Source organism: Nycticebus coucang, chromosome 7 (assembly GCF_027406575.1).
Source record: "Nycticebus coucang isolate mNycCou1 chromosome 7, mNycCou1.pri, whole genome shotgun sequence".
Lineage (NCBI taxonomy): Eukaryota > Metazoa > Chordata > Mammalia > Primates > Lorisidae > Nycticebus > Nycticebus coucang.
In genome coordinates, this window is record NC_069786.1 from 113,293,852 (window position 1) to 113,306,841 (window position 12,990).

Genomic DNA, 12,990 nt, shown 5'->3' on the forward strand with positions numbered 1-12,990 from the left:
CCATCACCTCAGGCATTTATCATTTATTTATGTTAGGAACATCCCAATTCCATTCTTTTAGATATTTTAAAATTCAGAACCACTGCCCTAGACATTTGTACTAACAAATGTTATGTAATAAAATAATGTAGCTGAAAAGTACAATGAAACAACAAAAACACGCTATTCTTAATTCACACTACATTTGCTCCTGATTAAAGATGCTTTCAGTAGTTAAAGCACAACCAGGATATTTCTGAAAGCCAGAAAGAAAAGTAGAAATGGTTTAGTGGGAGTGAGAAAAATAATCTTGATCAAATAACCTGACCATATAAAAAGGACAACAAATGCTACAAATTTCCAAAATATAAAGCCTACTAATTCCAATCAATGCTACAAACATACATTACCTCCTCAGGAACACCAAGTCGCTTAGCTGGGATATTCTTAATAAACCCTTCGAATAAGTCTTGTCCTAAAGAACCATAGTTGTCCACAGCAGTCTGGGAATAAATTCTTCCCTATGTTTAAAAACAAAACAGAAACAAAATAAAGTATCTAAAATTCAATTTTAATTATAAAGATATCAAGGAATTCTATTGACCAATATAAAACATTAGTGGCTTAGTTTTTCTCAATATTGTCAAAGGAGTGCAGTTAACCACTATCCACAAATGAATTATTGGAATGCTCATTTTGTGACCTCCTCTTCCTTAATAACCAGTCAAGCCCTAAATATTTTTATGGAAGTCTTGCTTTAGGAGCTTAATAATGTAAGTAAATGAGAGAGGCACTTAAATGGGCACATGAGGGCAGGGGACTCTATTTTACACCACTTAGACTTCCCCGCTTTACAAGGGAAGGATGAGCTATGGCTGCGTGACACTTAGACAATGCAGTGTTCTCTTGGCTCTTCTCCTAGATTGAAATCACAAACAAAATATTTAAATCCAATATAAATAAGCCAAAATTTCAATTGCTTAAGAATTCTTTTATTTATCTTTCACTAGATAGCAATAGCTTATTAGGTCAGGAACACTTAAGAACTTAAGAACATTGTTACGCTACAGGATAAAGCTGTTTATTATGGAATCATAACTACAACACAGGTTAGAGGGAAGACCGGAAAGTAAAATGAGAACACCTGACAGTATTGATTATTTCAAAAATTCATGTCTTTTTTTTTTGGTTTGTTTTTTGACTTTGTTTGTTTGTTTTTTGACTTTTTTTTTTTTTTATTGTTGGGGATTCATTGAGGGTACAATAAGCCAGGTTACACTGATTGCAATTGTTAGGTAAAGTCCCTCTTGCAATCATGTCTTGCCCCCATAAAGTGTAACACACACCAAGGCCCCACCCCCCTCCCTCCTTCCCTCCTTCTGTTTCCCCCCCATAACCTTAATTGTCATCAAAAATTCATGTCTTAAAGCAGTGGTTTTCAACCCTCCCTGTACATTAGAATTTTCTAAGCTATTTTTAACATATAAATGCCTAGACTCTATGAGTTGGGATAAACTTCACATATTACTATTGTTGAAACATTTCAAGGATAATCCTAATACGCAGTCAGGATTGAGAACTACTGGTTTAATTTAACCTTCTTGACAATCTGTAAATCAAAGAATACTTCCTGTAACGCAAATTAGACTTTCTTTTTTTTAATTGAGACAGAGTCTCACTCAGTGATCCAGGCAATGAGTGCCACTGTGGCATCACAGCTCACAGCAACCTCAAACTCTTGGGCTCAAGAGATTCTCTTGCCTCAGCCTCCCAAGTAGCTGGGACTACAGGCACCCGCCACAACACCTAGGGTTTCGCTCCTGTTCAGGCTAGTCTGGAACTCCTGAGCTCAGGCAATCCACCTGCCTTGGCCTCCCAGAGTGCTGGCATGAGCCACCATGCTGGGTCTTCAAATTAGACTTTCTGGTTTTATCTATGTTTTGACTATGTTTGACTTTAAGTCAAAGTCGTGTAGTATGTTTGCATATTAACAAAAATATCTATCAACATCACACATGGAATCTGAAAAGTAGGATTTGTCAACAATTCCACATAGAATGTTTACCTACAGGGCCAACACAGTTGATCCTCACTCCACTGGAGGCCCATTCCAATGCTAAGGATTTGGTGAGGTTGTAAACACCTTCTCTTGCAGCTCCAGAATGCCTTTGAAAGACAGAAAATAAATAACGTTATAATCAGCTTTTCTTGAATATTTCTCTCTCTGTGTTTTCAAAACTTTCATAATTTTAAGGGAGTACAAGTGTTTTTGGTTACATGGAACACCTTGGCAATGCTTGAGTCCTGGCTGTCAGTATGCCATCTCCCAGACAGTGTTCACTGTACCCAGTAGGTAGATGTTTGCTCCTCCCCTTCTCCCCCTGCCCCTAGTTGATTTCCACTGAGTTTTACTTCCATCTGTACACGGAAGTAAATTGGTTAGTTCCAATAATGAGTATATGTGGTGTTACATTTCTCCTCTTAACCAACTTTATTTATTCATTTATTTATTTGAAACAGAGTCTCACTATGTTGCTCTCAGTAGAGTACTATGACATCACAGCTCACAGCAACCTCCAACTTTTGGGCTTACGCGATTCTCTTGCCTCAGCCTGCCAAGTAGCTGGGACTGTAAGCACTCGCCACAACACCCGGCAATTTTTTGGTTGTAGTTGTCATTGTTGTTTGGCAGGCCCGGGCTGGATTTGAACCTGCCAGTGCTGGTGTATGTGGCTGGTGCCTTAGCCGCTGAGCCACCGGCACCGAGCCTCCTCTTAACCAACAGCACCTGTGACTCAAGTGGTTAATGAGGATCCTCTCTGGGACTTGCTGCCACTGGTATCTTTTTTTTCTGGGTCGATTTGACGCACTCTCTCAGTGCAGATTTAGGAACAGCTAGTGTCGGCCTGTATCTCCTGCTCGTACTCTTTCGGCCACATGCAAAGAATGCGGGTGGACGTGAAGAAAACAAAAACAAGGGTGGAAGCAGCATCCAACCTAACGTGCCCCCATGCAGCATTCTGCCGGTACCAGAATTGCCTTGGGGGGCTGGCACAGATTGCTTGGCCAGAGTTTCTGATGCAAGAGATCTGCAGTGGGGCTGGGCAATTGCAGTTCTAACAAGTTCCCATAAAATGCTGATTCTGCTGGTCCAGAAATCACACTTGAAGAACCACTGCCCAGATTTTTACTTAAGCTAAGTCTAAATTTTATTTCTATCCCATACAACTGAGGGAATTCTGAATAATACAGGAATTGAGTTGGTACACAGAGGAAGCAAACTCTCTGCTTACAGAGTGACTAATTTGAAGTACAAAGCCTTAGAAGCTTTGGGGAAAAAATTCTGGGTTATTTTTAGGAATATCAATTTAGCAGTTCTGTCTAAAATCAAATAGGCACGTTCATGGTATTTGAATCTAAATATAGATCAGTTTCATTTCAACACCTTAACAAAAAAACAGTGCCCACTCAGTGATGGCAAGTTTATTAACATCTAGATTACATGTGCCCAATACAACACAGGACATCCGATTAAATCCAAACATCAGATAGACAACAAATAAATTTTTTTTCACAAGTATGCCCCCATGCAATATTTGGACTATATTTAATATGGAAAAACTATTTAATAGGGCATTCTATTTTTCTTTTCTTTTCTTGGTAAATCTGGCCATTCCTAATCTGAATGGAACTTTGTGTATGTGTCAGGCAGTCTCACTATGTTGTCCCAGGACTGTAACCAGTCCTCTACTGGTTATATATATGCTATTCTGACATTTGCTTACAAATTATGCAGCAGATACATCTTTGTCATACTCTTTATAAAAAATTGTGTTGTTTGTTCCTGAAAGTTCCTTGGCTCAAGGGATCTTCTTGCCTCAGCCTCTTGAGTACCTGGGAATACAGGTGCCCACTACAATGCCTGGCTACTTTTTCTTTCTTTCTTTTTTGTTGTAGTGATGGGTTCTCACTCTTGCTCAGGCTGGTCTCAAACTCCTGAGCTCCAGGGATCCTCCTGCCTTGGCCTCCCAGAATGCTAGGATTGCAGGCATGAGCCACTATGCCTAGACTGAATGAGAATGTTTTAGAAGTACATTTTTAAAGTTCAAATAAAGGGAAGTGTGAGTTAAGGTCACAATTCATTAAAAGTATTAACAATCTTTTTTTTTTTTGAGACAAAGTCTCACTTTGTTGCCCTAGGTAGAGTGTTGTGGCATCATCATAGCTTACAGCAACCTCAAACTTTTGAGCTCAAGTGATTCTCTTGCCTCAGCCTCCCAACTAGCTGGGACTACAGGTGCCCAGCACAACACCCAGCTATTTTTAGAGATGGGGTATCACTCTGGGTCAGGCTGGTCTCAAACTTGCGAGCTCAGGCAATCCATCAGCCTCGGTCTCCCAGAGTGCTGAGATCACAGACATGAGCCTCCACTCCCAGCCTAATGATGTTGATCTAAGAAATATTCCCTCCCCCTCTTCCTCCTTCAGAGAACACCCCAAAGACATACAAATAAAAAATATTAAAAATGCTTACGCAGCTGTTGGAAATCCACTTTTAGTAACCACAATGATATTAACAATAGATCCTCCATGCTCTTTCATCCAGGAGTTGTAAACTGCAAAATACAGACAATCACATTGATTATTCAATAGTGTCCCTCCTCTCCTCTGATACCTTGTAGCATGCTGCCTATTTGATATATTTTACATTTTTATTTACATTTTGTTATAAAAAACCTGACTGACATCATAAAGTTCACAGACTTTAAGTGTACAATTTAATGATTTTTAATATATGAAGCAAGCCACCATTCTAGTTTTAGAATGTTTCCATCCCCCACAAAAGTTCCTTTGTACCCATCTGTAGCTCCACCTATCCCCAAGCAAACACTCATCTTTCTCTTTCTCTAGATTTGTCTTTGCCTTTTCTGAACACTTTATATAAATTGAATCACAATATATGTGGACCTTTTTCTTTTCTTTTTTGTTTTTGAGACAGAGTCTCACTATGTTGCCCTCAGTAGAGTACCCTGGTGTCACAGCTCACAGCAACCTCAAACTCTTGGGCTTAAGCAATTCTCTTGCCTCAGCCTCCCACGTAGCTGGGACTACAGGCGCCTGCCACACGCCTGGCTCTTTTTCTGTTACAGTTGTCATTGTTGTTTAGCAGGCCCAGGCTGGGTTCGACCCCGCCAGCCTCGAGGTAAGTGGCCACTGCCCTAATCACTGAGCCATGGGCGCCAAGCCTATGTGTGGACTTTTGTGTTTGGCTTCTTCCACATCACTTTGTGACGTTCATCCATGTTGTAATGTATTAAAAGTTCCTTTCTATTGCTGAGTGGTATTTCATCATATGGACATGCCATATTTCATTTATCCATTCATCAGCTAATAAACATTTGGACTGTTTCTACTTTGGGGTGATTATGAATATAAATCTTGTGTGGACATGTTTTTATTTCTCTTGGGTAGACACCAAGAAGTGAAATTACTGGATCATATAACTCCATGTTTACCTTTGTGAGAAACTGCCAAGCTGTTTTCCCAAGTAGCCTCACCATTTTACAATGCTGTCAGAAACGCATGAGGGTTCTAGTTTCTCCATATTACTACTAGCTGACTTTTTGATTATAGCCATTCTAGTGGGAGTGAAGTAGTATCTTATTGAGGTTTTGATCTGCATTTCCCTTTACCTAATTCTCCTCCTCTCCCACAAATAACCAATTTTTAATGACTTATTTCAATTCTTAAAAAACATAGGCAGAGATACACACACATACATGTAGGGATATCCACACCTTTAAAAAATATGGTCTTAACCTCTAAACATTTTTGTGCATGTTACTTTTTTGTGCTGAACAATACATCCTGAAGATCCCTTTAAAATAATTAATAGAGAAATTTTCAGTCCTTTTACAGCTGACATTACTCTATTGTACTCATTTATTTAACCAGTTCCCTACTGATTATATGGTGTTCTGAGTTTTGCTTACAGATGGTGTAACATGTACAGCACTCTTTATAACAAAATAGTTTCACCATGTAATTTTAGGAAATGTCCTTAAAAGTGAAATTTCTGGATCAACCTATTTACTACTTTAGAACATTATGGCAAGGATGAATGTCACAAAGTTCCTTGAAACTCTCTTCCAAAAGACACGAACTGCTCAGTTCTCTTCAGCTCCGTAGTCCTTTTCTGTCTGGACTTCCTTGTGGCATTTGACATTCTCCATTATTCTTTCTCTCTTGAAACTCTGACATCTTCCTTAACTTTTGCTTCTCTGGACTGTTGGCTAAGTCTGACAGCTCCCTCTCAGATTCCTCTGGGCGCTGCTTTCGTTACCATCACTAGAAGTGCTGTGTTCTGCAGGACTTGTCCTCCGAAATGGGGACATGTGCTGTCTAACACGTACTGAACACAAGCACGCTGCTGAGAACTTTCTGTGCATTATATGCGTGGATGCACTTGGCCAGCCTGTGAAGGAGGTTCTTTTATTGATCCCCATCTTAAAACTAAAGAGACTGAGGATTAGAGGAGATGAGGAACTTGCTCAGTATCACAGTTCATAAGTGTTGGAGTAAGTATTTAAATGCAAGCAGTCTGACAGAGTTTGCACTCTTAACCATAATGCCATTTTGCCTTAGTAATGCAAAGGCAAGATCATTTATTATTTCACATGTCGGGCCTCAAAAACTCCCCACTGGATAGTTTAAGTGTCTGTGGGTCTTTCAAGTGCAATATGTCCAGAAATGACTTGTCATCTTCTTTTTTCTCCCATGCTCCTTTGAAACCCTTCTTCATGCAATTACTCCCTATTTCAGTGAACGATGCCTAATTTCTTAGGAGTCAACATCCATTTTATAATTCTGTATCTAATTGGTTTGCCAACCTATATTAGAATGATCTCAAATCTATCCTTTTTGCTTTGAGTTAGTGTATGGGGCTAACAGCACTGATTTTGGAGTCAGATTTGGATATCAACCCAAGTGCTTCCCTTAAGAGCTGTTGAAACTGGCAAGTCACTTAGCGTCAAGTGGCAATGCCAAGAACCTCGCTTTCAGGAGGCTGGATGGGAAAATGGTTAAGAGTACAGGACTATTTCTGACCCTTTACTAACTGTGTGCTTTAGATATGGAATCAAATTATTTTGAGCCTTAGTTTGCTCATCTGTAAAAGGACACTGGGAATAGCTAACTCATAGGGCTGTTAGAAAGTTTAACTGAGATGGATAAAATGTGCTTAGTGGAGTGACTGCACATGGTAAGCACTGAAAAGAAATGCCAGCCCGTATTGGCCTTGCCCGCTGCCTTTGCTTTTATATAGGCCTTCTCATGTTCGCTGCTTCACCAAGCTAACCTCTTCACTAACTGCCCACATTCCAGTCTCAGTCCTTTCCAATCCATGCTACTACCTGAGTAACTTTGTTTCTTTTTTTTTAGAGACAGAGTCTCTATAGGCGCCTGCCACAATGCCTGGCTATATTTTTGTTGCAGTTTAGCCAGGGCCGGGTTCGAACCTGCCACCTTCAGTATATGGGGCTGGAGACCTACCCACTGAGCCACAGGCACTGCCCCCTTGGCTACTTTTAAAGATGAGGTCTCGCTCTGGCTCAGGCTAGTCTTGAACCTGTGAGCTCAGGCAATCCACCTACCTTGGCCTCCCAGAGTGCTAAGATTACAGGTGTGAGCCACTGAGCTGGGTCTGAGTTTTCTCTACTTTTGTGAACAACTTTATAGCTAAATCTTCATACAGATCATTAGTCATTTTCTCATGATAAATTCTTAGAAATAAAATTATAAGATCAAAAGGATATCCATATTTTATAACATTGCCAAATTACCATCGAGAAATGTACTAATTTACATTCCTATGTTGTATGTGAGAAAATCAAGGAAATAATGTTAACAACACGGAGTTTCCAGATTTCTAACAGGATTCTCTACAGTCTCTAAGTCAAGACCCATTGGTAAGTGAACATCGATGGGGCACTTGCCTTCTTTGCACATGTAGAAGGTGCCTGTCAGGTTGGTCTCAACCACAGCATTCCACCCCTTTGAAGTGATGTGTTCAGCAGGGGAAAGGAACTGGCCTCCTGCATTGTTTACCAAGAAATTGATCTTACCATAAGTAGCTAACGTAGATTTGATTAAATTATTCACCTAAGGAAGAACATAGAAGGTAAAAACATTAAAAGTTTAATATCCTAACTTGCTATCAGGACTGACTGCTTGCTCTATAAGTATAACAAAGCTTGTAGTCTCCCACAGTGAACAGCAACTTCAAGTCCCTCAGTAAATGAGCAATGGATAAACCTAAAAGTCCAAAACCAGAGAGTAATTCACCAGTATCCAGCACCCATAGAACATAAAGGTAAAATTGTAATTTTAATTACAGGACATATCCAAGTGCCTAGATCACCCCTAAATGGGGCAGCCCTCAGAGAAATTAATTTGTAAGCTACCACCCAAGAATAATAAGATAGCAATAAAGTCAAGTTAAAATGAACATTAATAAATGACTTAATGGTTAAGCCATATGCCAGTGGCCAAAAAAAAAGACGTAAAGGACAAAAGGCAGTCTTTTTGTGGCTGAGACCACATTCTTGCTTCTGTCCCTCTTCTTCTTCTCCTGAGGTCACTGGCTCAATAAATCATGATTACCAAAAGAATCTCCTTCGCAGGCTCTGCTCCTTGTGAATCTCATGCAAGACAGCTACTATAGGAGAACCTGGAGCACGACTTGGTTCTGGAACCACTAACTGCCAATAAAACTACATGGATAAATTACACAGATGTATTAGCCTCACCTCCTCTTCGTTCCGGATGTTGCACTGGATGGGGGTGACTCGAGCCTGGCTTCTGGGAGGCAGGCTGGCATTCAGTTCTCTCGCAGCAGATTTCAATCTGTCAAACTTACGGGATGTGATGACCACATTACTCCCTGAAGAGAAACAAGCCAGAGAACAAGTAACTATGTTTTCATGAGTTGTCCAAATTCCAAAAATGATAATAATGTTGAGAAATTATGTCAAGTCGTCCTACTTAAAAAAAAAAAAAATGAATAGGTCTTCTGCTTCTGAACAAGATGGAGTAATAGAAACTGAGTTTCCTAGTACCCTCCAGCCCGAAACAACTAAAGAACTGGATGAAGTATATGAAGCAATGATTTTCAGGCATTAAACACCAACCAGCACTGGACAGTCATCTCTGGGATGACAACAGATAATGTGAGCCCTCCTATTGCCCAGCTTACTGCCTGTAGGGAGCCTCCAGACTACAGCAGGGAGCAGGACTCATGCAGACCCCAGAAGTCTCGTTGCCTGGAAGAGACGGCATTGAGGGTCCAGGGAGGCCAAGGCAGCTAGATGGCATAGGGCGTAGAGAGAAAAGAGCACAGAGAGAAGACTGCAGAGATCATAGACTCCCTTAGTCTCCTGCTGAGTTCTGATCAGTGCATGGGAGTAAATCAAAGTGGAAAGAGCCATCCAAAATGAGCACGAGGAAAAAACCGGGCACTCACACAGCACAGAGAATAGTTAGTGTACCCACCAGGAGAAAGTTTTCAGCAGGCATTGAGTGAAGTACTCGGAAGGGGACAGCACCAGCAAAATTTGCCATAGACTAAAGGCTGCTCAGATCAACACCTGTATCTCAGTGGTTAGTGGGACAGCCACATGCCCCCAGGCTGGCAGGTTCAAACCCGGCCAGAGCCTGCTAAACAACAATGACAACAACAACAACAAATAGCCAGACGTTGTGGGGGGCACCTGTAGTCCCAGCTACTGGAGAGGCTGAGGCAAGAGAATCGCCTAAGCCCAAGAGTTTGAGGTTGCTATGAACTGTGACACCACGGCACTCTACCAAGGGCAAGATAGTAAGACCCTGTCTCAAAAAAAAAAAGAACAAAAAAGGCGATTTATTTCAGAAACAATGCAACCCACAAGTCAGTGGAACCACATCTTTACAGTACCCAAAAAGTAAAAAAAAGGTTGAGAAACTAGAAATCTTGACTCAGTGAAAATATCTTTCAAAAATGATGGCAAAGTATTTTTTCATGCATTTGAAAGCTAGAAGAATTCATCAAAGTGACCCACACTACAGAAGAAAAAAAGAGAACCAGAACTGGTAATTATGTGAGCAAACATAAAGACTTCTTCTTTCTATTCAGATCTCTTGAAAAGGCAGTGAGAGTTTAAAGCAAAATAATAATGAGGTCTTACAGGATTTACAATGTATGTAGAGATAAAATGCCTCTCTCATTGAGAACAGCGGCACAGCGGCACAATGGCCAGGATGGGTGAAATGTGAGTCCAGGCAGCCCTCGTTTTGCTCAGCTCCAACATGCGCTAATTTCAACTACCTTCGCTTCATTCAATTATACCCAGTCTTCCACTGATGATTTGAATTTCGGCTACCATGGCATATGAACTATAACTGCATAAAATATAAACTCCACTACTAACTCTTCAACCAACAAATCACTACGTAAACAACAGACGCACATTATGATTAGTGACTAATCGTGGCATTTCTTTCGGTATCTCTAATTGATCAGGCCCTGGGCAGCTCATCTTCGGTTCATGCACAGACAGCAGAGAATGTAATTGTGTCATCTCCTTGTCTCTCAACAACCACAACAACAACAAAATCCACGTGGCATTTGTAAAAAACAGATGATCAAAAGAGGGACTGGAGTGATACAAAGAGATGAAAATGGTGACAATGGAAGTGAAATCAGAATTAATTATCAAGGAAGTCTTACCAAGAACAGCTGACCACAGGAATGCTGACACTGCTGCCCTTCTGGGGACCACAGATTTGCAGCCACTTAACGTCAAGGAAGAAAGTGCTTGTAACAAAGACAATGAAGATGTTCCAAAGGAAGTGACACACACAAAACCTTCACCTTAAGGAACCTCTTGGAAATTTTTCATGACACTGAAGTGAAAAGCTGAAGGCTGATCCAAACATAGAAAGGCATATACCAATTCTATAAGCATAAAAAAAAAAATCCTTGGCTCAGCGCCTGTGGCTCAAGCAGCTAAGGCACCAGCCACATACACCTGAGTTGCCAGGTTCGAATCCAGCCCAGGGCCTCCAAACAGCAATGATGGCTGCAACCAAAAAAATAGCTGGGCATGTAGCGGGCACCTGTAGTCCCAGCTACTTGGGAGGCGGAGGCAGGAGAATCACTTGGGTCCAGGAGTTGGAGGTTGCTGGGAGCTGTGATGCCACAGTACTCCACCCAGGGTGACAGCTTGAGGCTCTGTCTCAAAAAAAAAAGAAATCCTTGTTTCATATTGTAAGATATACAGTGAGAAGAATGTAAGCACTATTCAAACTATTCTTTTTTTTTTTTTTGAGAAAGAGTCTTACTTTGTCACCCTTGATAGAGTGCTGTGGCATCTCATAGCTAACAGCAATTTCAAACTCCCAGGTTCAAGTGATCCTCTTGCCTCACCCTCCAGAGTAGCTGGAACTACAGGCACCCACCACGAGACCTGGCCAGTTTTTCTAATTTTAGTAGAGATGGGCTCTTCCTCAGGCTGGTCAGGAATTCCTGAGCTCAAGTGATGTACCTGTCTCAGCCTCCCAGAGTGCTAGGATTACAGGCATGAGTCACTGTACCCGGCCCAAACTACTCTTGATAAATGTTTCACATATAAATAAAATACTTTCTTAAGGTTTTACTGTTTTTCATTTTAGCTTATTTCCAGTGGACAAATAATAATTGAGTACAATGAGATGTTTTCAGATACGTATACATCATGGAATGATCAAATCAGGCTAATTAATATCCATCACCCCACATACTTATCATTTCTTTGTGGTAAGAACATTTAAAAACCACTCCTTCAGCAATCTTGAAATATACAATACATTGTTATTACCATAATGATAGTCACAATGCTGTGAAATAAACCACCAAACTTTACTTCTCTGGTCTGAGACTTTGTACCCTTTGACCAACGTCTTCCCAGTCATACTGACTTGGGTCTAGTTTTACTACTTGTTCATTTCCCTATACATTTATAACTGACAGTAAAAAAATGTCTAATGCTTTGATACAATTTTTTAAAGATGATGAAGCATTAGCAATTGTCCTATTGATTATTAAATTTGTTTTGCACAGTTAACCCACAATGCAAAGCAAATACAGAGCAAGAACTACCTGTAAAATGTTAAAAAACTATTTAAAAAAAAAAGACAAAGTTCTTACTATGTTACCTTCACCGGAGGGCAGTGGCTATTCACAGTCTTAAATTCTTTTTTTTTTTTTGAGATAGTCTCATTATGTTGCCCTTGGTAGAGTGCCATGGCGTCACAGCTCACAGCAACCTCAAACTCTTGAGTTAAGAGATTCTCTTGCCTCAGCCTCCTGGGACTACAGGCACCCCCCACAACACTCAGCTATTTTTTTTTTTTTTTTTTTTGGTTGCAGTAGTCATTGTTGTTTAGCAGGCTTGGACCAGGCCCGAACCTGCCAGCTTCAGTGTATGTGGCTGGAGCCCTATTCCCTGAACTATGGGCGCCGAGCCTCACAGTCTTACATTCTATGTGAAGTGGGACAGTACCACCGATCACTAGAAGATGAGTTAAATATGTATAATGACCACAAAAAACAAAAAGAAGAGTTATAGGTAATAAGCCTATAATAAAGAAGATACATTGAAAAACTATAAAAATGCTAAACTAATCCAAAAGAAGGCAGAAAACAAAAGTAAAAGGAAAAAAGAACAGATGGGACATAAAGAACAGAAATAACAATACGGTAGATTTAAATTCAACTATATTGATAATCGCACTAAATGTAAATTGTCTAAATACCCCGATTAAAGACATAGGTTGCCAGATTGGATAAAAGAGCAAGATCTAACCATACACTATGTTTAAGAAATGCACTAGATAACCGGGTGTTGTGGCGGATGCCTGTAGTCCCAGCTACTCAGGAGGCTGAGGCAAAAGAATCGCCTAAGCTCAGGAGTTGGAGGTTGCTGTGAGCTGTGACAC

The 12,990-nt window shown here is 40.5% G+C and overlaps 1 protein-coding gene across 2 annotated transcripts in view; it reads right to left on the reverse strand.

Moving 5' to 3' along the window:
• Window positions 1-12,990, reverse strand: part of PECR (peroxisomal trans-2-enoyl-CoA reductase) — a 33,065-nt gene that overhangs the window by 11,943 nt on the left and 8,132 nt on the right. For both annotated transcript variants that reach the window (XR_008381234.1, XM_053597386.1), the window contains exons 2-6: window positions 8,787-8,920; window positions 7,974-8,139; window positions 4,514-4,595; window positions 2,049-2,145; window positions 390-500 (exon numbers count right to left, since the gene is read on the reverse strand). Coding sequence is in view for 1 of the 2 variants with exons in the window: in XM_053597386.1 (XP_053453361.1) it covers window positions 390-500; window positions 2,049-2,145; window positions 4,514-4,595; window positions 7,974-8,139; window positions 8,787-8,920 (590 nt within the window). In the remaining variant the exon portion in view is untranslated. The remainder of the gene's footprint in view (window positions 1-389; window positions 501-2,048; window positions 2,146-4,513; window positions 4,596-7,973; window positions 8,140-8,786; window positions 8,921-12,990) is intronic.